Source organism: Amphiprion ocellaris, chromosome 23 (genome assembly GCF_022539595.1).
Source record: "Amphiprion ocellaris isolate individual 3 ecotype Okinawa chromosome 23, ASM2253959v1, whole genome shotgun sequence".
Lineage (NCBI taxonomy): Eukaryota > Metazoa > Chordata > Actinopteri > Pomacentridae > Amphiprion > Amphiprion ocellaris.
Genome location: NC_072788.1, coordinates 6,256,538 through 6,279,966, shown reverse-complemented (window position 1 = coordinate 6,279,966; position 23,429 = coordinate 6,256,538). Strand labels below are relative to the sequence as shown.

The window sequence follows — 23,429 nt, the reverse complement described above, 5'->3', positions numbered from 1 at the left end:
GCTTCAAAGCCTCTCCACCTCTTTATTGAGTCTCATCAGTATTACTCCTATTGGTATCTTATTTACATGGGCTTTTACCTCTTTTGCACGGTCAATACGCTCTGTGTCTCATTCATTCGTTCACGTATACACATCCACAGCTCTTTATTCCACAAGGCCATTTCACCACAAATAAAAAAAAGGAGAAAGTAGCCTTAGCTTTTAGTGTTTAACTAATGGCCATGAAACACATCTGATTAATTCATATGATGCGGGGCAATGGTAACCGTGTTAAAACAGCTGCCCCTCGACACTGTATACTGCGGAGTGCGCTCTTGTAAATATTTGATGGCCTTTTGACCTCATTAGCCATGATTGAGTGAGCTCTCTGGTGCACACTCATATGTCTTAGTCACCAATTGGAAATATAGCCAGAATGGAAGTCAAGCTAGGCCATTACTGTGTATGTGTGTGTGGTCCGGTCAGCGGTGGATCAGAGAAAAAGGGAAAGAGCGATGAGGGTGGTTTATTCAGTGACCTCTGGGCCAGGCTTGTTAAGAAGCTTCCCTGTCTCTGGCTATAGACCTCGACACAGCCTGCCCTTCACTAGAGGAAAACACCACAAATAGGGAGACGGAAGGAAAGAAAAAGGCCAAACTCTGGAGCTATTCATAGTTCTTTGTTACGCTTTCTACCTTGTCCCCAAGCAATCACCGACCCTCCTCGTCCTCGTCTACTGCTCACTTGCCAGGCGAATGTCACTCCTATTTAGGTCAGCAGAGCCAAGGTGCAGCCGCTCACTGATCACATATTAGAGACACATGTGAGACCCACAAAAAGGATTTAGATCCCAGGGACAGATATGACAGAGAGGACAGAGGTGAAGGAGGAAATAGGTGGAAAATCTCCTCAACAAGACTCAGAGGTGCGTGATTTTGTTTGCTCTCATTTGCCTTGAACACAGGACACAAGTGTTGCAGGCTGAAAGACACACTACTATGATCTTCCGTTTGTCCAGATGCTGCCCTCTAATCTCAGGAGTCCGTGGCCGTCTCAAGCACTGACAGAGAGGTAAACAGTATTAATGCACGGTGATGAGCAATTATTTGCCTGACCCAATTGGAAAAATAATCATCAGAGAAGGCATGGCACGCTGTCACTGGCCAGAGGGGTTGGACAGACAGACACAATGAGATTGGAGAGGGTTGAGGGTTTGTTCAGAGCTTTAGCCCTTTCATAATGATTTCTCAAATGCACTCCTTTTTCTTGAGAGAGCAAACAGATTGAGACAACTCGTCACGAGTCAGACAAACAGGGGCCAGAACCCTGATGTGCTTATCCATAATTAGGCTACATAATGAGAGCCCTGCACAGCTATTTGTAGTTATTTACAAGAGTAAAAAGTTTCTTGCTTCTGTCTGGCAACCTCCCTAAAAGAAACAAAAGAGGATTTGTGCAACAATGTTTTCTTCTCTTTTCCTGGCAAAGCCATAGCCGTGTCAAAAGGAGTTGTTTCAAGCTTTAGTTCTAGATTACAGCCTTCTCTTCTGAGTGTCTTGACAATGTTAATGTCAAAAGTTTGTTCTTCAGGCCATTGCTAGAAGAATAACATGGCAGCTCAGCTCTATAGAGATGCTTGTTAAACTAGAAAGAGGGCAAAGTGGATTTCATCAGTCCATGATGGGGTTACAATGTACATATGAAGAGGACGTGGTAATAGGTTCCAGTCAGCGTAGCCTGCCCTGTGGATATGGATTTTTCCGGCGCACCCTATGTATCTGTCAGGATGAACTAACCTCTCTCTTCCTCTATTTTACTTAGACACGCATCACTCTCACTCATCCACGACTGTTATACTGCAATCTATTGTATCCCTCTGGGTGTAATCACACTGAACATGATGCAAATTTTAGCAGCAGAGTGAGGATATTAATGTCAAGGATGCAAACAGATGTGAACATCCCCTAAGCTGTAGAAATTTAGGTAACTACACACCCATACAAGTTGGAAAATTGTCAGCTTAAGCAAAAAAAAATAAAATCTGAGCTAATTCCAAAAATGTAGAGAAGCAACATATAAAAGGAGAGAAGCTGTACACTGATACACACTGTTACAGCCACAGATTGCATATAAACCAAGAACAACTTTGAAGCTCAGTGTGGCGGCTCCAGTTGTTGTCCCAACACCCATCTAATTCAAAAATGAGCAAAGAGGTGAAGCAGGAGTGGAGTCTAAGTAGGCCATGCAAAATCACACCTCTGTGTAGTTTTCAGAAATGGGGGGATTAGCTATAGAGACCCAAACGTTTTTTGTACCAGGCTGTTGACAAGTTTACTTTTGTTCAAAAGTTAAATATTTTAACATGGGCACCTATGTGAATTGACGTGTTTTTTGAAACGAGTCTCACGCGGTCATTTGAGGAACTTCAGTTTTTGGCACTTCAATGTCGGCTTTATTTTTGTTTGGTTACAGCTAACAACCTGAACAAGTAAAACTGAAAGCACCTTAACATCTGTCTCTTACTAGTCAGTAATGGTTGCATACTAAGGATTTTGTATGTGTAACCAAATCTAAGAATATTTCAATGGCTCGCTATGGTCATTAATGTGAGTCCTTTCTTTGCTGTGTTTTGTTCACTAGTCCCTGTTTTACTTTATGACAGTCAGTTTGAATATATAAAGCCCTTTTCACACTTGGGACATGAAACATTTATGCGTCAATCTGTTACAGTGATAGTGTTGTGTTACTCAGACAGAGGCAAGTAATGTACTGATAAACATAAGACTAATTCTAAACCAATACCAAGCTTATCAAAGTGTCCCGATTAAGATTTCCTAAATATTGAAAATTCTGTCTGTGTGTAATAATGATCTAACAACTACTTTATCAAACAGTAAAGCAAAAACATTCCAACAGCCCTTATGGACCAAAGAACAACATGTGAGTTGTTGTTAGATCCCGACTGATCCTGTCTCCATGTTGGAGATAATATATATTTATAAGCAACTGATCGAGTTACTGTTGTTCGAGTGTAAATAAGCACAACCATTTTGCTTTGTAGACACTCGCGTGGAGCCTGCTGCAGTATGATTTTATATTAAACTCAAGGGAAAGACTCCTACAAACTCAACTTCAGCTTCTGTTAAGGTTTAGTCAGAAAACAGTTGACATTTACTGATGGTGAGTCTTGCTTATCTTGTAAACAAGGAAGGTGTATGATTTTGGCACGCAAACTGGATCTTTTTTTTTTCTCTCTGTGATGTTTTTTGACCAATATCGATGCTAAAATGTGGAGAAAGCTTCCCAAACTACTTCACTCAACTCAAAGTATGTCACTTGTGCGTGTCTGTCCATTAACGCAACAGCATGTAGTGTCAGACTTCTGCAGTTTTGAAAGTAATGCTTAAATGTAACTTAAATGTAACTAGACCTAGTTACATCTTAAATGTAACTAGGTCTAACCTTGTGAGATTGCTGTCACGACTTTGGCAGAGAACTGAACAGATGCTTATTCAGACATGAAGCCGACACATTCAGATGCCATCTGATAACCGGAAAGGAGTATACGTCTGAAAGAGGCTTCAGTGAAAGACCCTCACTGTCGCATTAGAAGAGAGCTAGATACAAAACATTCATGCAGCAGCTTCACATTTTGACTCAGCACTGTTCAAAGTTTAAATGGAGAACATCTCTCCTGTAAGGCCATTTCAACTGTCACTAATTTACATGAATTCTGAAAGTGGCGTGATGACAGACCTAAGTTAATCTCTGCAGTTGCCAGGTCTGTGAACACTTTGCAAGTTATTGTCTGTTTTGTTCAAAGGATTATTTGTGAAGGAAGAAACTCCACTTAGTGATGGTTTGCACAGTGCCAACACCAACAGAGTGAAAAATCCTATCAGGTCTGTCAGTATTATGATCATGTAGCTTGTAAAAAAAAGAAAGATGTGCCAAATTTAGTAGGGCAATACATTTTTGTTTTTGCCATCAGTTACAGATGCAAAAAGCTTGATCAGGACATCCTTTGTAAATATATCTGGCAAATGAAGCTTAAAAAAAGTTAACCTGTGAACTATGACTGCAACTAATGTCAGTGCAGTAACCCTGTAAAAAATAAATTTATTTATACCATGACCCCCTGAGCAGGATATTCTCAAAGGTACGGAGGTCTGTGTGACTCTAGCATCTTGTGCTTGTGGTCTGGTCAAATACGTGCTCTTTCACCAGCCCGACAATTCTTGAACCTCGCAGTCTGCAGCCCGACACTCTCCGGTTTGGCCTGTATGAACCTTAACAACCCCCGTGAACTCACATTAGCATCAGCTGCCACTAAGCTGCTGCCTGTCTGCCTGGCGCTCTCTCTAGTCTCTTCTCCTGACTAAGACCAGCTACCTGCTGGCTCTGAGGGCACCAGGAGCAGAGATCCAGACTACCAGCTAGACTGTGGCATAACCTTTGAGCTCCTGCAAAAGGGGGTCTGTGGGAGGCTTTGAGATCCTACCAAGAAGTACAGGTCATGGTCAGGCCCTCGGGTCCCTCTTATCTTCCTAGCAGCTAGGTTTTGAGTCACTGCTGAAGGCTTGTTGAGCCTGACGCTACGAGTACAGCTGGACGCCCTATCACCTCAAGGGAGAGAGGAGAGTAAGAAGAAGTGACATTTGAACTCATCTGAGTCAAAGTCAGCACTGAGCTGGAAGGGGCAAGCCAAGCTTCTGCTTCAGTTACCAAGAGCACTAAATCAGGATGTGGAAGATGAAGACAGAAAACTAGACAAGAACCAGAGGTCACAGGTGTAGAACGCATGGGGATAAAAGAGAGGGGAAAAAATGATGAGCAAGAACCACAGCACAACACTGAGACAAAGCAGCAAGGCACGAGACAAAGGAGAGAGGATGTAGACTGAGCCAAGGGAGGAAGAAGAGGAAAGACAGAGAAATGAATGGAGAAAAAGTACACTCTACAGTAAAGAAAAAGAAAACCAAGATAAGCAGAGTGTAGTCAGGAAGAGCAGCCGGCCAAGACAGAGAAAGAGAATAAAGAAGAGGAGACATGGAAAAACCAAAGTGGAGAATGAAGAAGGCGTAGAAACAATGAGAATGATGACTGCAGTGCTTGGTAATATGAGAAAGCATATCAGGTGAAGTGAAAAATGAGTCAGGAAATGAATGAAAGAAGAAACTAGAATTGAAGCTGCATGCAGGAATCAGCTCTTTCAGACTCCACTACCGTATTAAAAAGCTGATCAACTGCCTCTGCTCTGCACATGTAATGTACTGTAAAAGCACCTTATTTCACTGGTGAGAGAACACATACAAGGAACACGCATCAAAAGGCAAACTAAGAAGAATCAAACAGCATTACTCCCACAGTAACACCTGGAGATCGCTCTTGACAGAAAGCACTACAAAGCCCAGTTCTAGAGTAGCTGAGGTGACTCTTGAAATGAGGATGACTCAAGACAGGCTTCGTTTGGAGGGGATGGAGCACCTTGTAGTCCATACTCGCTCATGGGTCTTCCAGAGCCAGGAAAAGGGGGAAATGAGTATCCTCAGAGGATGTGGTTGGGCTGAAATGGCATGCATATCAACGGTAAAGGAAGACAACGGATGAACAAAAGACCAGGAGAGGACCTTCCATATATTGTTGACGCTTGTATGTAATATTGTTTTAGAAAGCTAGGGTGATCAAAATGTTCTGAGACTAGTGCATTCGCTCACACATGTGCAAGCAAACTGTCACAAATCAGAGACTGTGTGGCAGCTTTCACAATGGAGAAGCCTGCAGGTTTCAAAACCAGACAAAGGGCATCAGGTCAGGAGAGCACCAGCATCACGCTCAATGTTTTCTTCAATATTCACATGGTTGTGCACCGAGAATCAATCCCCCAGGGTCAGACTGTTAAGGCAAAGCGTCGGAGATCCAACTGCATCCGGTGTCTAGTCACAGTTTGGTGACACCACAAAAACACAAGTGTCACCCTCCTCGACTCACCCTGTGACTTGTTCTCCTTCCCCAAAATGAAAATCAAGTAGGAGTTCTGCTGTTTCAATAAAGCTTAACAGACTGAGTGCTCATTGCAGATGGTGCTTGACATGTTTACATAACGGAAACTTTCTAGGGAGCGTTCCAAACATTACAGAAATGCTAGGAACTACTTCTATGGGGGCCGCAGCAAGATTTGAATCTGTTAATGTGTTTTTCATATGTAAGCCTCCTGGTCAAAACTTATTAAGGCAGAAAATCTGAAGAAAAAAATAGGATTTTCAAGTACTGCTCTTAAAACTACTTTTTTTCATCTTTTCATAATGGTTCATATTACATCACGTAACTGGGTAATCTCTGACTCAGCACACTGTGCAGAAGTAGGTGGCAGTGAGTCTTAGCAGCCGTGTTAAAAAAGTAGTTTTTTAGGGGTTTTTTTGCATTTCACAATTTTTTATCATGGTGAATGATTGCTTTTGTACAGGTTGCTCAAGCTCCAGCCTGTAGGGACAATGAGTCTAAACTATGGTGCTGTTTTCTTGCCTGAGTCAGTTTTGTGCAGGTGAAGAGATCGCTCAGCCGGGAGAATTGTGTTCCTGAAGATACAATAGATGGAATATCTACGCTGGGACATGTGAGACCAATAGCTGGTTCACTTCCTTCAATTCACACAACCTCATCGGAGCAATGACTACAAATTGGTCAGAGATTCAGCTTCACAGAAACAACAACTGTGCACTGAAGTCTTCTTTGATGTTTGCAAACGTCTAAATTAGTCCGCTCTCTCCCACCTCCCTCTCTCTTGAAACGCCCGATTTGACTTAAACCAGCTGACCCTCAAGCATGACTTTCTGTTATGGACCACTATCAATACTCCAGTATTAAAGAACAAATACCATTATATCATGATGTGTGACGGCAAACTTTGTGGAGCTGTAACACAATGTTCTAACGTCAAACATTGGCCACTCACCAAGACACCTGTTCTGTTCTCCACTGCTTCTCCTCACACCACAAATTAATTTCTCACCGAGGCGGTTATTTCTCCTTTTCACTGTCTGTTCCTGGACTCTGTGACACCCGGCAGGCTCATAATTATAAAGCTGTGGTGTTTCATAGGCTGATGAATATACATTCTCAACCTCCTAAGTGCCAAAAGTAGTATTATGATTCATATCTCTTACTGTTGAATTGGATCTAGCTCAGCTGCTCTCCCTTTTTGTTACATGATGACTCTGTGACAAGAACAGCTCTAATTGTTATTCTATTGCACATGTAGACTTTTTTTTCTCCAAAAGCGTAGCTTCTGCCTCATTTTCCTACACCCAAACTGACTGGGGTATGAAAGCCAGGTTTTCTCATTCGGTAGCTTTAGCTTATCCCCTCCTCAGGGCTCTTTCTCGCATCTCTCTCACATTCTCGCTGGGAGGAGCTACATGTTAGTATAATGAAAAGCACCTCAAATCTAGAAGATAAAGGTTTCATGAAGATATGACCCTGAAATGGAACAAGGTGTTACAGTGACTCTGATTATCCTCAACGGGCTTCTCCGAAATAGCATTAACCCAATCTTCTATAAGCAATAAGCAATTTAGAGCAGTCAGTGACAGAGTGCCCTATGCCTGTCATGGAGCACAGACATAATTTATTAGCCATATGAGACTCAGTGTATGTGTCATAAAGCAGCTTATTTAAACTTTAATTAATACGAGTGTGTGCCATTTCTTATGTCTACATCACCAATGCAATTACAATCAGAAATCTCAGAGTTTGCTGTACTAACCTGCAGACTGAGTGTGCTGGTGATGTTAGCTTTGGGCAGCGAGATAGCCACGCTAGTAACACTGGCCTTCTCCAGCCACTTGGACAGCAGCTCCAGGGTCAGCAGCTTGTCCAACCGAGCCAGATTTTCGACATGGAAGGGCATCAGGAGCACGAGGCTGGCCTTGCCTCCCCACAGAGGTGCTTCCACAAGCTGCACCATGTTGCCAACGTCTTCGTGGTGACGGTACAAACCTGTAGGAGAGGGCAGCAGGAGGCAGGCACGGGGCAGAGGAAAGATCACACAGTCAAGGAGAGAAGCAGGAATGGAATATAATGTTTTTACTTTTCAGCTGTAGGTCAGTGCAGTACTTCTCCACGGCAGTGCTTTTGTTAGTTCAGACTTTCAGCTGTGTCACTCCAGTCCTTTGGAGCTCTCACTTGCCTGAATGAACTGAATCCAAGTAGGAAACACTAGACTTAGCTCCAAATATAAGTGAACGTAACCTGTGATAAGATGACAACAGATCACTGCAAAAATCTTAAGAACTGAAAATGAATAAATAACAATGAAAAGAATACTATGCATCTCTCAGACGTATTTTACTACTGCCATAGAAGGAATTCACTCTGCCTTCTTGTTTTAAGACAATACATAAAATATGAAAAGTGCGCTCAATAAATCATAGACTACACTGTGATAAATAGTAGGGAAGCAGATTGGCCCTTACAGATGCTCAAGCCATTTTGGAGCTTGATTCCTTTTCGCTGCCTTTATTCTCTGGCAGGAGTACAACAGCAACAGACTGCGGTGTTTTTTGTTTTTTGTTTTTTTACCTGCTCTGTGCATCATCACCACTTTGGTGTATTTCTTTCCCAAGAAGGTACGGAGATCTGCGCTCCCCTCGCTGAACTCTCTCTCCCACAGGCCTGAACAAAGAAAGCCATTTAAAATACAGAGTGCCTGATGTGGATAGGCTGTAAAAAAAATAATCAATGATTGAAAGAGGTGAAAAAGTCAACAGCAGGTTAAGCAATGCCACGCTCATATAATGCATGTAGGCCTCACACACAGTGGCACTGCCTGACATTGTTCATGAATTATCAATAAGTGCTGCCCATTAAAAAATGTATACTGCTCTCTACGCCGCTGAGCTGGAGTGCTATATTGAGGCAGTTATGAAGTCCTTAAAGCCACCGCATCACATCCACTGTTCAACACCTCCCACTTGACCCTGCTAACCCTCTGACAGCTGTCAATTTAAGAGGGGCAGAGAGTAGTGGAATTACTGTTGTAATAACCTCACAACACATTCTCAAAGCCGCCGCTCCATTCAACAGAGCAGGGGACACTGGATGGAGGTCAACAGATTATGACTTGTAGCTTTTTTGCTCTTTGCGACACAACTGAGCTGCCGATGGCTCCAACTAATGGTGATTCTTTTTATTGATTAATCATTTGAAAAGATCACCACAGTCACCACACATTGTGAAGGTGCAAGGAGGCCAAAGAAAAATCACATGCTTCAGTTGCCAGCATGAAAGTCTGAAGACTGATTGTGTGTTTTTTTTTTTGTTTTTTTTTTTATCATTTAAAAGTCGCATAGAGAAATTGTGTACCATCATCTTTTGTCGATATCGCCGATAGTCGATCAGAAACTACATTTTAAAAACACACATTGTATGATCACAGAGCAGAAAGTGGCATTTAGAAGTTCAGGTGCAAGCAGGAGACAGACACAAACAGGAAAAAGTGTCAAACAAGCTACCACTAGCTACCATTTGGCTCTCTACTGAAAGGAAAAAAAGCCTCACACAACATTAGCTATAAGATGTCAAGTAAAATGACGAAAAACTCCTACATACCGTTAAGATAAACATATATTATACCATGTTTCAACAATAAAACTACAACTAAAGTGTAACACCATCACCTAAAGTAAATTGGATTATTTTTCATCAAATTTAGTTTTCATATTTTACAAGAGTAGAAGTTGTATTTAACAGCATAAAAAGTAAAACTACGCAAGACGGGGAATCTACAGGCATGCTAGCAGCTCTGGAAGTCTGCATCTAGTGGCAGCTTCAAGGGCTGAAGAATTAAAGTGCCAAAACATTCCTTAAATGGCAAGTTGAAGGGCTCCAAAAGTGAGTCAATTCATATAGACCTCTCATGTTACAATGCCCAAGTTTGCAGCAGAAAATATATTTACATATGTACAGATTCACTTCTTAACAATTCTCAATTCCGAGTATTTGAGGTTCAGGTGTTTAGAGATACTACAACAGTAAAATCCTGCTTTTACATTACTGCATGAGTAACAATAATCTCAAGATATACTGTGTTAAAGCCTCTTCATTTTCAGTTTCTTCCTTATACCTACATACTGCTTCTTCCAGTAACATTTTCACCACAAGATCTTTGCACTCCAGTATTACTACTTCTACGAAAAGGAAAAATCTGAGTACTTTCTCCATCACTGCACATCTGTCTATCAAGTAAACAAACATCTAATAAGTATATGAATTAATATAGTTTCTATGTTTTTAACCAGTGAGGTTAGCACATCCACAGCCCCTTTAAAGAAGGTGGTGACAAGACCAGTATGTTTGCTGTTAGAAGTAAATCTCTCATGGAATGTGAGAAAAGTGCCAGCATGTTGCAGTCACAGTAAAGTGCTGCTATAAGAGTAGTAAAGCTACTTTAGTCTGCACTCATGTGCCTCAAAAAGCATTATTGTTGCTGAAAGTCTCTGTGTGTTGTGTTTGTCGTCACAAAAGAATTTCTGTTCATGTAACGTTACTACAGCGTCCTCCTGCACTCTTTACCTGTAAAACTCTATATAACACGGATAAATGTTACCAGCAGGAACACAGCACTAGATGAAGGAATTGTAACCGTATTGACTGTGGTGTCTTTCATGGTTTAAATTTTCATTTTTACCTCATCCATTTTACTGTAATAATAGTGGAGTCCAACTGTGTCCTTGTAAAGCGTTTCCTAGCAAAATCTGCTAAATTAATGTGATTGTTTATATGACATTTGTGCTGTTTACCTACAAATCAAGTCACTCAGCATTAAGCAGTGGAAAGACATGCAGGCATTCAGTTCACATGAATAATGGCAAAGACCGATAGCGGTAGATATGTGGTAGGTGTTTGGTGTACACTGTTTGTAAACTAGGGCAATTGAAATTTGCTTCTGAACTGAAGACAAAAATGCAACTTTTATGATAATTCTTTTAGAATCAGGACTTTGGAACCAGTTCCCGATGCCCGACCCAACAGCCTGGTACAACAACTTGAGTTGAGCATGTGCCATGATGGAGATAGCCGAAGCCACAACACTGAGCTTCAAAACCACTCTTTGGGAAACCTTAAGGGTGTCATAATGAAGGGTTTGTCCATCTTCACATAGTCTATGATGAGTGCTCAGGCACAAAAAACTAAACATGAACCAACTAATATGCTCACAGTAACAAAGCTAACATGGTGATGCTAAGCAGGTATACTATTTAGCAAGCATGCTAAACAAAGTTCCATCTTTGTTTAGCATGTTCGAATAATTGCAAACATTATTAATTACTGCTAAATGGAAATAATATTTTGTCCTCCTGGTGGTGCTAAAGGAAAGGTTAAAGGTTCACCAAAGTCTTCAAGACTCATCCTGTGGGGACAAAAAGACACCTGTGCAAAAATTAATGACAATCCATTCAGCTGTCTGAACAAAAGTGGCTAACCCAGCAATCAATGAGCCGTGCTGTCATCGCTACAACTATGTTGCCAGCTTGGTTAAAAAGAATGGGCCAAAATAATAATATACACAATTTCATATTGTTTAATCTATTTTTACAATTTTGTTACTGTTAGGTAGAAAAGTCAAAAAACAGGCAGCAGATGCTAAAATATTCCAACATTTAGTCTTCAGTAGGACTTCTTTCACACTCTACTACCCAGATGCCATCTGTTATTTTTTTCAGACCATGGAAAGCTCCAGAGTTAAGGAGGATATATCACTGTTTTCAGAGGCTCCCTAGCACTCCTTATGGCAAGTAAAGTGAACTTAGACTGTTAAACTGTTGTTTTAAACTGTTTAACTGATGATCAGATGTGATGTTGATTAATTTCCTGCTGATTAATTAACTGACTAATTGTTTCAGCATTTGAGGTGACTTTCCCACAAACCACCCAAGCTCCGGTGGACCTCAGCCAATCACAAATCACGGCCAAACGACATGTGATTCTCCCTCCCAGGCAAGTTAGCACATGTCACAGACATTTAGTCTGCTTCCTTTACCAGACAGAGAAATATGATCACGCTGGAATTCAAAAACAACTGGTTGAAGGTTACCTGAAGTGGCAACCGTGTTGTTGAAGTGATGTCACGATGATGAACAATTTTCTCCACAGCGTGAGTACATGTGTGGAAGTCGAGCAGGGATTTAATGACCTCAGCAGTCTGCACAGTGCAATCTGTTGATCTGTGTGGGACTGTGTTGGCTTGCTTGTCGACGAGCAGGCCTGCTTTGGGCTGCACAATACATACAAAAACTGAAAGGGAAGATTTGGTAGCAAAAAGAAACTCAACATAGGCTCAAGAAATATTTCAGCAACAAAAAGGATGAAGCTGACCAAAAACAACTATTCTGTCGGCAGTGTCCAGCAATTAACTGACTTTACAGGAGGCAACATGACTGACTTCTTTGATCATTTAAATCAACCAAACAAAAAACACTACTTTGGTCAGTGTTACACCATATAAATAAAATTTTATTTTCTACACAGATGCACTCGTCTACAAAAGCAGCCCAATCTTTCTACAATGAATAATTCTTTCCAAATAGAATTATTCAAGTCCTCTTCCTGCATATTTTCATATTCCACTATACAACACAATACTGCAATGTCAGTTTCTTTCCCAATATTGCGCACAGCCCTAGCTGTCGGCTTGTTTCTTGTTTCTGCTCTGGGTTTGCAATCCAACTGTCTCCTTGTAGAGAACCACACTGCAGCATTGAGATCACTTGAAACCTGAATCCATTAATATCCATCAGCAGTAAACAGTGGGACAATTGCACAGCTCAGAAATCCAATGCTCTCACATTTACCAATTCATACTGTAAACTTAAGGCAAAATCCAGACGAGGATCGATGAGGCCGACTGGCTCCCTCATCAGCTTTTGATTACACAAAGTTGTGGTATTTCAGAAGCTATTATTAGAGGTTAAATATGCTGGGACTTGCTGTTCTGTCGTGCCTTTTCTACTTCCGTATGTTGCTGCCTTATCCTGTATGTTTTTCCTATTGTCTTTTTTGCATTATTTTCTTTTTTTGTTGCCAGTGTTTGTTTACCTTTAAAAAAAGCCTGAATTAATTAACCAGTGAGGGCTGGAGCTCCCAAGGCAGACCTTTTACATCCCTCCACTATGTCTGTCAATCTTTCTCTCTCCCAACAGGCCACCCTCTTTTTCTTTACTTCTCTCAGTTTTCGCTCTTTTACTTTCTCCGATCTCTTTTACCCCACTTTTCTTTGTCCCCTTCCCATCGAGACATCTCTCCTTTTACTCTTCTTTCTCCCGAGTTCTCTTTGCTTTTAACATCTCCCTACTACAAACATGTTCCACTACTAATTGGCCCTGACCTTCCCTTTCTTTGAATGCTGTGTACAGCCCAGGGAAGGAGGGACAGCAAAGAGCTTTTTATAATTCTCCCCTTCAATAATTAACTAAAGGGAACGAGAAGTAAAAACAAACAAAAATGGGCAAGGAAGCAGATGCCCATTCGGCGCAAAAAAAGATTCCGGCACCATCTCAGAAAGCATTACATTATCAACACACTGTGAAACCGCTTTAGGACTTGGAAATCAAAAACAAATGAAGTTACAACAAAACCAGAGGCAGCTAGTAAGAGCAAGAAGAAAACTATTGACCATTTTTAAATTATAAATCAAAACTAAAAGAATCCAATTTTACGTGATCTAATTTGTGCGCCGCAATCTGCTGTATAATCTAATTTGTGTATTTCCGCCACAAAATTAATGAACCAACCAACGAGGGGTGCTTCACAGAAAAACTAATTTCATGATGGAGTCCAAGCATCAAACAAAGAAAATTAATTAAATTGCTTATCAATGTATATTCTGTCAGGGAATGTTATTTTTGGAGGACTGTCTATCTGTTGGCAACCTGTTTTTCACTTCAGCTGCCTTTGCACCTAATAAAAAAGGGTACCTGCAGGAGGAAACAGAAGGAATAAAGGCAGATAGACGCCGATAAGGATGTGAACAGGAGACATGTGGGAAGAAGAGGAGACAGGGGTAGATTAGACATGCGATAAACAATGACAAAAGCACAAAAACAGAGACAAACGCCACAGAAAGAACAAGTGAAACAGAAGGATATATTTAACACATCATCATCTTTTGTGGGAGACTGCAAACAAAAATGAGATTCTACGTCAGCAGGCTCACAAACGTCGGCTGAGCTCTGAGACAGAGAGAGATAGGAGATTAAATTCCTGAAAATGGAAAATAAGCTATTTCTTTGACTCACAATAAACTAAAGTCGAGCTGCATTTTAAATACCGACAGCTCCCAAAACATAAAATTTTACTGTTAATGGCGCATTTAGAGTGATACAATGAACTTTAGATAAGCATTAGATGGATATGTTTTTGGGATGCAACTGTTAATTCACAGATGGAGCTTCTAACTGACTGCATTTGTACAGAAATATTGACTACTTTCCACCACTGCAGCCTGTCACAAAGAACAGAACTGAGCCAAGCTGTGCCGCCACGGACTTGGAGCGATCCAAGCACAGATGTTAGGCATGACAACGAGGGAGAGAGTCTGGACACTTGTTACTCAATTATTTAAGATGACACATCACCCCCCAATGGAAGATGAATAAGCTCTCAGTGATAGACCCCAGAATCATCCTTTATCTGCTGTGTCCACCAGCTGGAGTCCAACGCATGTACGCACACACGCGGACATGCACACTGCACACAGGTGGACATGCTGGCACACACCGCCAAGTAGGCAAGGTGGCAGAGAGGCTCCCTGTGTAGTTTGAGCACTAAAAACGGTACATACGCATGCCGTATTAGCATCTAGGAGGTCTCATCCAACGCAGCAAACAGCTCACGTTGCATAACGCCAAATGACTCCACAATAATAAAGCATAATAATCTATTTTCGCCTCCCTCGGTCCAGCCTGGTTGCTATGTTACATGCCTACACCCAACCGGTTAATGCCACTGGATGTTCATCATAATTACATTTTAATAATATAGACCTGCTGCATCGACAATCTCAGTTTAGAGCTGTATTAAGCTGCGATGATTAATCGATTAGGTTCCAAATATTAATTTAATTACCAGCTATTTTGATAATTAACTTATCAATGGGAATAATTATATAAAGAATAAAAAGCCTAAATTTACTGATTACAGCTTCCTAAATCAGAATACTGTCCAGGTTCTTTACTCCTCTGTGGCAGTTAACTAAATATCTTTGGACTGTGGACAAAACAAGGCATTAATTATTGTTGTCTTGGGCTTTGGGAAACACTCATCCACATTTTTTAACCATTTTCTGACACCCAAACAACTGATAAAATATTATCTTGCTATAACATTATATTGTAATGCAACTAGATAGACAGACAGATAGATACTTTAATCCCAAGGGAAATTCAAGATTAGTCAGCAGTGAGAATAATCATTAGTTGCAGCCCTATTGTGGAAACAGTCACAATTGACATGATTCTGTGCTATTTTATGACACTATTATACTGTTTCTACACACCTTTAAAGCGGAGGGCGTTGGCCAGGATCAGGGCTCCAGCCTTGGCCTTGATCTCTGCCTCCAATGGAGCTCCTTCAAGCCCACTGAGGCCAGCCTTAGCCCAGTCATGGAGCTGCTTCAGGTCAGCCTTGGAGTCACCTTTTCCCAGCGTCTGGTGCTGCAGCCTGAACCTGCTCTGGCTCTTCTTCACAAACTCCTTGCTGAATGCAGGAGCCTGCTTCAAAAACACAGCTGAGGACACATGCAAGTGAAAGCTGGTTCCATTAGTGTCAGTGAAGCTCTTTAACGCCTCAGACAGAAGCTCCCCAGCCTGGGCTCCTGCCTTAGAGGGGGCTGCTGGCTTGAGGAGGTCTTGCACCTGGCTGGCAGTGTTACCAGCTGAACCTTCACCCAGCGCTCCAAGCGAGGCGGCCACGAGCAGAGGGGAGAAGAGGGTGTTCACCGAGCCAGAGTCAGAGCGGAGGGCCTGGTAGAGGCGCAGACCCAGAGCCCAGCTCGGGTCACCCAAAGGAGGAGGAGGGCGAGGTGGGGCGCTGGTCGGGGCAGCGGGGCTCATCTTGGATGAATTAGTGGCGCTGCCTTGCACCAGGAGAACTGGCAAAGAAATTAGGAGACAGAAAGGGAGTCTGGGCAGCATGGCAGATCTGGAGGAGAGCACAGGAAGGAAGGGGAATCAGTATGAAAATTTGCTTGCTTGCTTGCAGATTTGCTTGCTTGCACTGTTTGTGTGTGCATGACAATAAGAGGAATGAAGAGAATGCATCCCTCTCATTCATAATGCATGCAGACTGTATTCATTACAAATATCTGAACTTGATATTTAACAGTGTAGAACTACTGATAGTGGTGTTGCAGCAGACATGGGATGTACTGATGATAGACACTTGTTTGATACTGACTGTTTGATCACTTGAACCACCACGAAAGCACAGAAAAAAATGAAAAGCTTGGATGCATGAACAAATCCCACAAATGCTCCCCTGTTGCCACATAACACCGTATCATATACTTTGATAATGAAAGCCTGTCGTCCATTGGTCTCCATCCAGGAGATTCCATGCAGGTTACCTCGAGGCACTTTAGTCTATGACTACCTGGTTTCTGTCTTCCCTTTCAGCACCTGCATACATCCTTTGGTGGAGGATGGAGTGCTAGCCATGTCTCCCACCAAGTCTACCTAAATAATCGACTCTTGGAAACCAACTCCAAAGGACTTGATGTTGGTGTGCATCCTGAGGCCGATGTGGGGTTTCTGTTTGGTGGTCCAGGCCAGCCACTCGGAACCATAACCTTAATGCAACGGGTTCACCTTTGTAAACATCAGTGCACCTCCGGGTTTTGCTATTTTGCTTGACTTCATTGTATCAAAGGCGAAATGATTCCTATAACCTTATTTATTTCTGTTTATGTGTGTAATTGTATTTTAATATTATTATTCATCAATGTGTGCATAAATAGGCCATTTTCAACATTTCAAAAAACAAAATTAGTCATTTTTAAGATTAAAAAATATCAAAATTATCCATATTGATTGAAATAAAGCATTTTATTGTGATACCTGGTACAGGTCAGCCACTTACCTCAACATAATCCTACTGATTCACCCATGTAACCCTCTTGTTTTTTTCATTTAATGTCTATCAAGGTGAAATAATTCCCATTACTTTATTTACTTCTATCTCTCTGTTTAAATGTATTTTGATATTAATATTGTATTATTATTATTAGTCACCTTTGTGTGTTTTTCATTGTGTTGACATTAAAACTGTCTATGTACCTTTATAAATGGGCTATTTTCACCATTTTCCTCATTACAAACCATCACAATTATTGACAATGACAAAATTGGGCGTTTTACTGTAATATTTTTCAGCTATAAAGCCCAACCCTGAGTTATATTATTCATATTTGATTTAAGGCCATATAAACACATCCCCAGGCAGTTCCCTCTTTGCGGTAAAACTCCTGCTTGTGTAAACTTCTCCAACAGTGTCGCAGCTCGATTTTGGGAATTCCTAATCATTTATTATCTCCACCACTGCGTAAAAATATAGAAACAAGCGGCTCATTGCTATTAACTTTGACGAAGTTTCGAGAAAAGTTTGACAAAAAATGAAATTCTCGTTTTTTTCCGAGACGGTGATGGGGGAGTTCTGCCGTCGAGCTCTGCCTACTCCGTAATGATTTACGAAGACTTTTTTGACGAGATATCCTAAGAATAATAATAAAAAAGGAAAGGCATGTTTGTTTAAATTTACCGTTAATTTATTCACGAGTGTGCTCCTCTCCTCCGCCGGCGTCCTTCCAGCTGAGCTACCGAAGGAAGGGCTTCTGTTCCGGGGCTCAGACGTGGCAGCACACCGGAGGAAGTTTACCGTCGGACAGATTTCAGCTTTTCCAGAAACTTCCAGGCTCAAACGTAAAGTAGTTCAAATGTGTAAGCTGCATAAAGGCTAAAAATAAAGTTGGATAAAACTATAAATACTTTAAATAATGTTAAAACAGCGGTAAACCACATTACATCTAAATACGGAGCTTCGTGTGTAAAAAATAAAAACAGTTAAATGCCACTGGAAAATATGTCCGGGTCGCTCTAAGTCACTTTAAGTATCCGTTTCCAACTCGTTTATGCGGGAATATTACATTTATGCTTTGCAAAACCATAATTAAATATCACTAAGTCCCTACAGGGAGATATTACAGCCTTTCCTCTGGAGTTTGGCAACAAGTATGTGGATGTAATGTTTTTTTTTTTTTACAGCGAACAAAAAAGTCCACCAGATGCAGTAAATGAGGCGTTTCTCCATACATTGAAAAGAAAGCTTTGTGGGTTTGCAGGGATAATAAACCCTCTTGTTTCTTGGCTCGCTGGGGCTTGTAGTTCCCGGAGCCACTCAAGCGGGGTCGCTAATGGTCTTCCCATCGCCTCGGCTCGGTGACCCCCGAGAGAGGCTGCAGCATGCGGGGCGGCCGGGGGCCTCCGACACCCGACACCCAGGACCTCCCACCGGGGGCAGAGCCGGCAGCCAGCAGCACCGGCCTGCTCCATCTCTGGATGTTTTCCTTCTGATTTAGTGTTGAATCTGACTGCATTATGGTTCGGTAATTAGAGAGAATGGAAACACACGTGTTCAAAATTGTCCCTGTGAAGTGAAATTTTGCAGGAGACCCCCCACCCACCCCACCCCAGTCCACCACTTCACCTCACTTTCTGCAGTAGCTGTGGTAATGTAGTCTACTGTCAAGGAAAACTAGGGCAGACCATGCGAGCCTGCATTACGTCTGACCCTTCCAAATGTCCTCATTCTGTATTCTCCTCATTTCATCTCCTTAAATTGTACCTGCCCTCTCTCTCTGACAGAACAAGGAGTGGAAAGCAGATAACTCGTAGCACACAGTGCTTTGGGACAGGGATTATCCCCCCAAATTTAGAAACGGAGAATGGTCATATAGGGGCCTAATCAATAAATGTAGAGATAGACTAAGGAGGTTAGAGAGGGATCAGAGAGGGATATGGGGGAAGATAACTGCTCGAGACCACCAATGCTCAGCAATCAGGCCGAACATGACAGCTTGTAGACCCAACCAATTATTTACCCCAGCCAAATCAATAGAGCTCTCTCCGAAAGATAGCCATCAGCAGCACTATCTGGAACACAATCACAGCAGAAAGCACAAGCGCACACTGAGCGCTGTGCTCGCTGCCACTCTCGCTGGCTCCCTCCTTTGCAACACTTCCCTGACTGACACTTGGTTATCAGGCTTGCTTAAGCAATAAGACGCAAATCATGTAATTACTGAAACATTAGAAATGAGGTCTACAGCGAACATGGAATAGTGCCACGGGGTCAGAAAACACACACACGTACATTAATCTCCCCCCCTCCTCAGGCTGTGGATACATGGTGGTGGTGATGAGTCGATGTGTGCAACCACAAAGGTTGTAACCCCTCACCAGAGCAGTCACCTCCCCCCTCCAGGGACCTCCCAGGATCGCATCACAGTCAGTTTCGTCAGTAATGAGCGGCGGCACACATTACAGTGCAGGTGATGTATAAAAAAAACAAACAGGGCCTGTGCCACAGTTAAACGAGTCCCGAGGGAATCGGTTAAAAAGCTTCTCGGTCAGCGGATCGTGTGTTTAGGGATTTACGAAGGGATGCACTTTATCCACAATTCGCCCACCCGGGTGAAGGGATCTCCTGCACCCTCCTCTACGCCATGTCCAAGTTTGTAGCCCTGGTTCTCTTTTCTCGCTCCAGATGTCATCATCTTCAGCAGCAACTGCTGTAATTCACCTCACATGTTCATGCTGCCACAGTTGTCGAGGTTAAACGCCCCTGGCTCAAGGGTTCGGCAGCAGAATCAGCACCTTCCAGCGAAAGCTGTTGTGGTCACTGCCAACTGGCCTGCAGCGATCCACTCACCCCATGCCCTTTCCTCGCTCTCGTTTTCTTTCTCTTCGCGCAAAATGCAGTGTTTATTTTATCCTCTTTGCTCTCAGATATTTCCCTTCACACTACATTAGCTGAGCTTCCTTAGACTGCCTTTCGCTCCATAATATTCATCTCCTCTTTCTCTTCCTTTTCATCCAATCCCTCCATGTCACTGCGCCTGGGGTTTGAGTGGTCTTTCTTTACTCCTCCCACCTTTAGGGGCTCTCGCACACCTATTTCTTTACATACCGGGAGGAGACGTGACATTTGCAAGTCAGGGCAAAAAGCAGACGAAAACTTTCCTTATGAATATGTGAAAATGTCCTCCTCACCTCCACCCTCTCTGCAACAACTCCCACCTCCTCTTACTCAGTGTCAACCCCTCTCACCTCCTCCCGTTCCTTCACCCCTCACTCCTACTCGTTTCCCATCTCTCGTCTTCCTTTACAGCGCCGCCTTGCCTCCACATCTCACATATTTTGGAGTCAGTACAGAACAAACATGGTGTAACGTGAGCCCCAGTTCTCGTCAGTTATGGTCCGCCTGTCTGTCATCAGCTCGGGCTCGTTTTAACTGATACAGAGGTGGTTTTGGATCCCGTCTGGGGGGGCCCGGGAGACCCTGTTGGTTTCCATCAAGCTCCATTGTGGTCTTTTAAAATTAGGCCTCTTGCTTAATGTCTGGCTGAGCTGCTAAGCTGTAGCCGCGATTTGAACAGAAGCACTACCTTAACCTCATCTGGTTGGAGATCTTGTGCCAGACCTCAGCTCTAAATAGAAGGGAAACACATAACAGGCTCATTCAAAGGTCACCAGGACCTTGATTTTTGCAGGTTTTTATTATCAGTACTTTCTAATCTTGTGGATTTAAGGGGGAAATTTTACAACTTTTTCTCAAATGATAAAAAAAAAACAAAAACAGATGAAAGCGGTGGAAAAAAATAGAAAAGAACAAGTAAAAGCAATAATTTCAGAAAACTGAAGACAACAGCGAAAAACATGTTTAGGTTTGCTTCAGTGGAAATCTAAAAATAGACAGTTTGGATGGGATTTGGGGAGCAGGGAGACGAGTGTGTCCCCAGACTGGGACGCTGTTTTCCCAGTTCTGAATCTGGGGCAAAACTTTTGAAGGCAACAGGAGGCACTGGGTGGACAGATGGAAAGAGGGGAATATGTGCATTTAATCGATGGAGGGAGGAGAGAAGGAGGGGGGGCAGCTGACGAAAGGTGAGGAGGGGGCAGCAGCATTAAGGGTCAGGGTGAACTTGTTGAACAGTGCCAAAATCACACACACATCTGCTGTTCATCTCGAATGTTTCCAATAAGCTTTAAATGTTTCCTGCAGCTCTGTGAATACATGCTGAGCTGCCAAAGCAGAAAAAGGGGGTCAGTGTTTGATTTTTCTTTGTGTGTTGAAGAAAAAGGTGGTCTCTCACCTCTTTTTTTTCTTTCCCTCTCTGTTAGACATTTCTATAAATTACCCAAACTTCAGTGAAATGCACGGCAGTACAAAAGCAAAGGTACACATCTCTACAGGCACAGCAAGAAAGGCAAATAAGTGCCTTTTAATGTGCTCAGTGAGTCAGACAGGGAAGCAAATGCCAAGCGCCCACAAGAGTACACAGCTGCTTCAAGCAAGTGTTGACAACTATCTTTATAGGAATTAAATATTGCTCTGAACCTCACCCCAAGCAACCGCCACACACCTGTGACTCAGATCGCTCAGACTCCATGACATTAAATCAACATGTCCGCTTTTTGACGCATCGCACCCAGAACACACACACCTAAACCTGTCAGAAATATGGACACACACCTCCAAGACAGACACGTTGACACCCTCAACCACGCAACTCCCCCAACACACACACACACACGCACACACAGACGCTCACAAACGCACAGCTTATATCCTCTGGCTGTGAGTTTGCCAGCAGCCAGCTGGTACTGTCATGTCTGATAGGCTGGAACAGAGACAGAGACGGAGACGAGGCCGGGAGAGGGAAGAAGGAAGGAGGGAGGCAAGCTGGGAAAATGTCTACAGCAGAATGTATTAGTAAGACCCTGTCTGTCTGGATGAGTGTGTTACTGATTTAGGTAAACTGTATCAAAGCCTGGCAACTCATTACACTGTCTCACTTGGGTCCGCTGGGAGTATCTCCCATCCTTCATCTCAATTCTCTGAACTGCTTGACGGTTTTGTTTGTCTGCGGCTCTCTTTCTATTCTTGAATGACCTGCAGTCTGTGTTCTCGCTCTCATCTCAATTTTAGATGACGTTGTAATTTTTATGTAAACTAGATCCAATCAAAAACAGAGCGACGAATGCTGCATTGACACTTCAAATTAGCGAGAGGTATTGTTTTTGTACCAGATCATGTAACCGTCTGAGTGATGTTTGATTTTTTTTGCTACCCTGACACACAAAACATAATTATAACTTTTTGATCAAGACAAATCACTCAATGATTCTGTAATGTGATTTCTGGCCTTCAAAAATAAGCTCACACTTCTAATAGCCAAAAAAAGCTTGAAGAAAAACACTATTCCAGTATTTTGTAATGTCTCTATTGTGTGTAGATAGAGAGTTCTTGCTCTGTAATGGGAAAATGTGAGGTTGTTTGTGGAGTTTTCACCTCTTTGTCGTGTTCCTCCAACCATTCCTGAGCAGTTTTTGTCATGGAAAATCGGCAGAATATTGCTTGAATAATGTGATTCACTTCACCTGTCAGTGGTTTTAATGTTGTGGCACAACATTTTAGACAGAAGCTGATAAAGGTCATAGACTTCTTAATGTAAAATCAGCTGTCCATTGAAGACAAATGGTCCTAGTGTAACTGTCCCATTTCAATCTGCTATTTTGAAGTTTTTTTTCAATAATGGTGATTGTTGACTGCCTCTGGGACAAAAATCTAATCAAATGATCTGTAGCGTCTTCGGAGATTTTTACAAATTAACCTTGTTAGGCAAGTCGCAGGCGGTGTATTTAGTTCGGCTCTCCACAGTAAAGTCAAAAAGAAATGCTTCGCACGTCACTAAGTCACTGAGACGGATGTCACAGGGAGTGATGTGTCACATAACGAAAGTCAAAAAAACTCCTACACGCAGCTAAAAAAAGAATATACTGCGCAGGATTTCAGTAATGAAGGTCAAACAGCCAATGATAACTGCTTCTCTCGAATGAAACTGATCCAATTTGTTCTATTTTTTTCCCAGAAATAAAAGTTGGAGGTCTCTGTGTAAAAACGTTCAATTAAACACTAAATGTCTCCAGCCGTGCAAGCAGCTCCGTAAAGCTGTACGAGACACTAAATACATTTACTCAAAGGCTGCACAATTATGTACAATTTTAGGTACGTGTACTTGAGTATTACCATTTTATGCTACACTATATTTCCACTCCACTACATTCACTGGGCAGCTTTGCTTACTTTTAGGATGATTATTTTACTCAGTGGATAAT

The 23,429-nt window shown here is 42.3% G+C and overlaps 1 protein-coding gene across 6 annotated transcripts in view; it reads right to left on the bottom strand.

Annotated features, from left to right (window-relative positions):
• serpinh2 (serine (or cysteine) peptidase inhibitor, clade H, member 2) overlaps positions 1-23,429 on the bottom strand; it is a 148,277-nt gene that overhangs the window by 13,361 nt on the left and 111,487 nt on the right. For 2 of the 6 annotated variants that reach the window (XR_008600637.1, XM_055007857.1), the window contains exons 1-4: positions 19,402-20,109; positions 15,533-16,176; positions 8,560-8,652; positions 7,745-7,977 (exon numbers count right to left, since the gene is read on the bottom strand). Coding sequence is in view for 5 of the 6 variants with exons in the window: in XM_055007857.1 (XP_054863832.1) it covers positions 7,745-7,977; positions 8,560-8,652; positions 15,533-16,176; positions 19,402-19,436 (1,005 nt within the window). In the remaining variant the exon portion in view is untranslated. Of the gene's footprint in view, positions 1-7,744; positions 7,978-8,559; positions 8,653-15,532; positions 16,177-17,790; positions 18,580-19,401; positions 20,113-23,429 lie in introns of those variants that run through there. The other 4 variants (XM_055007860.1, XM_055007858.1, XM_055007859.1 and 1 more) reach the window with 4 other exon arrangements.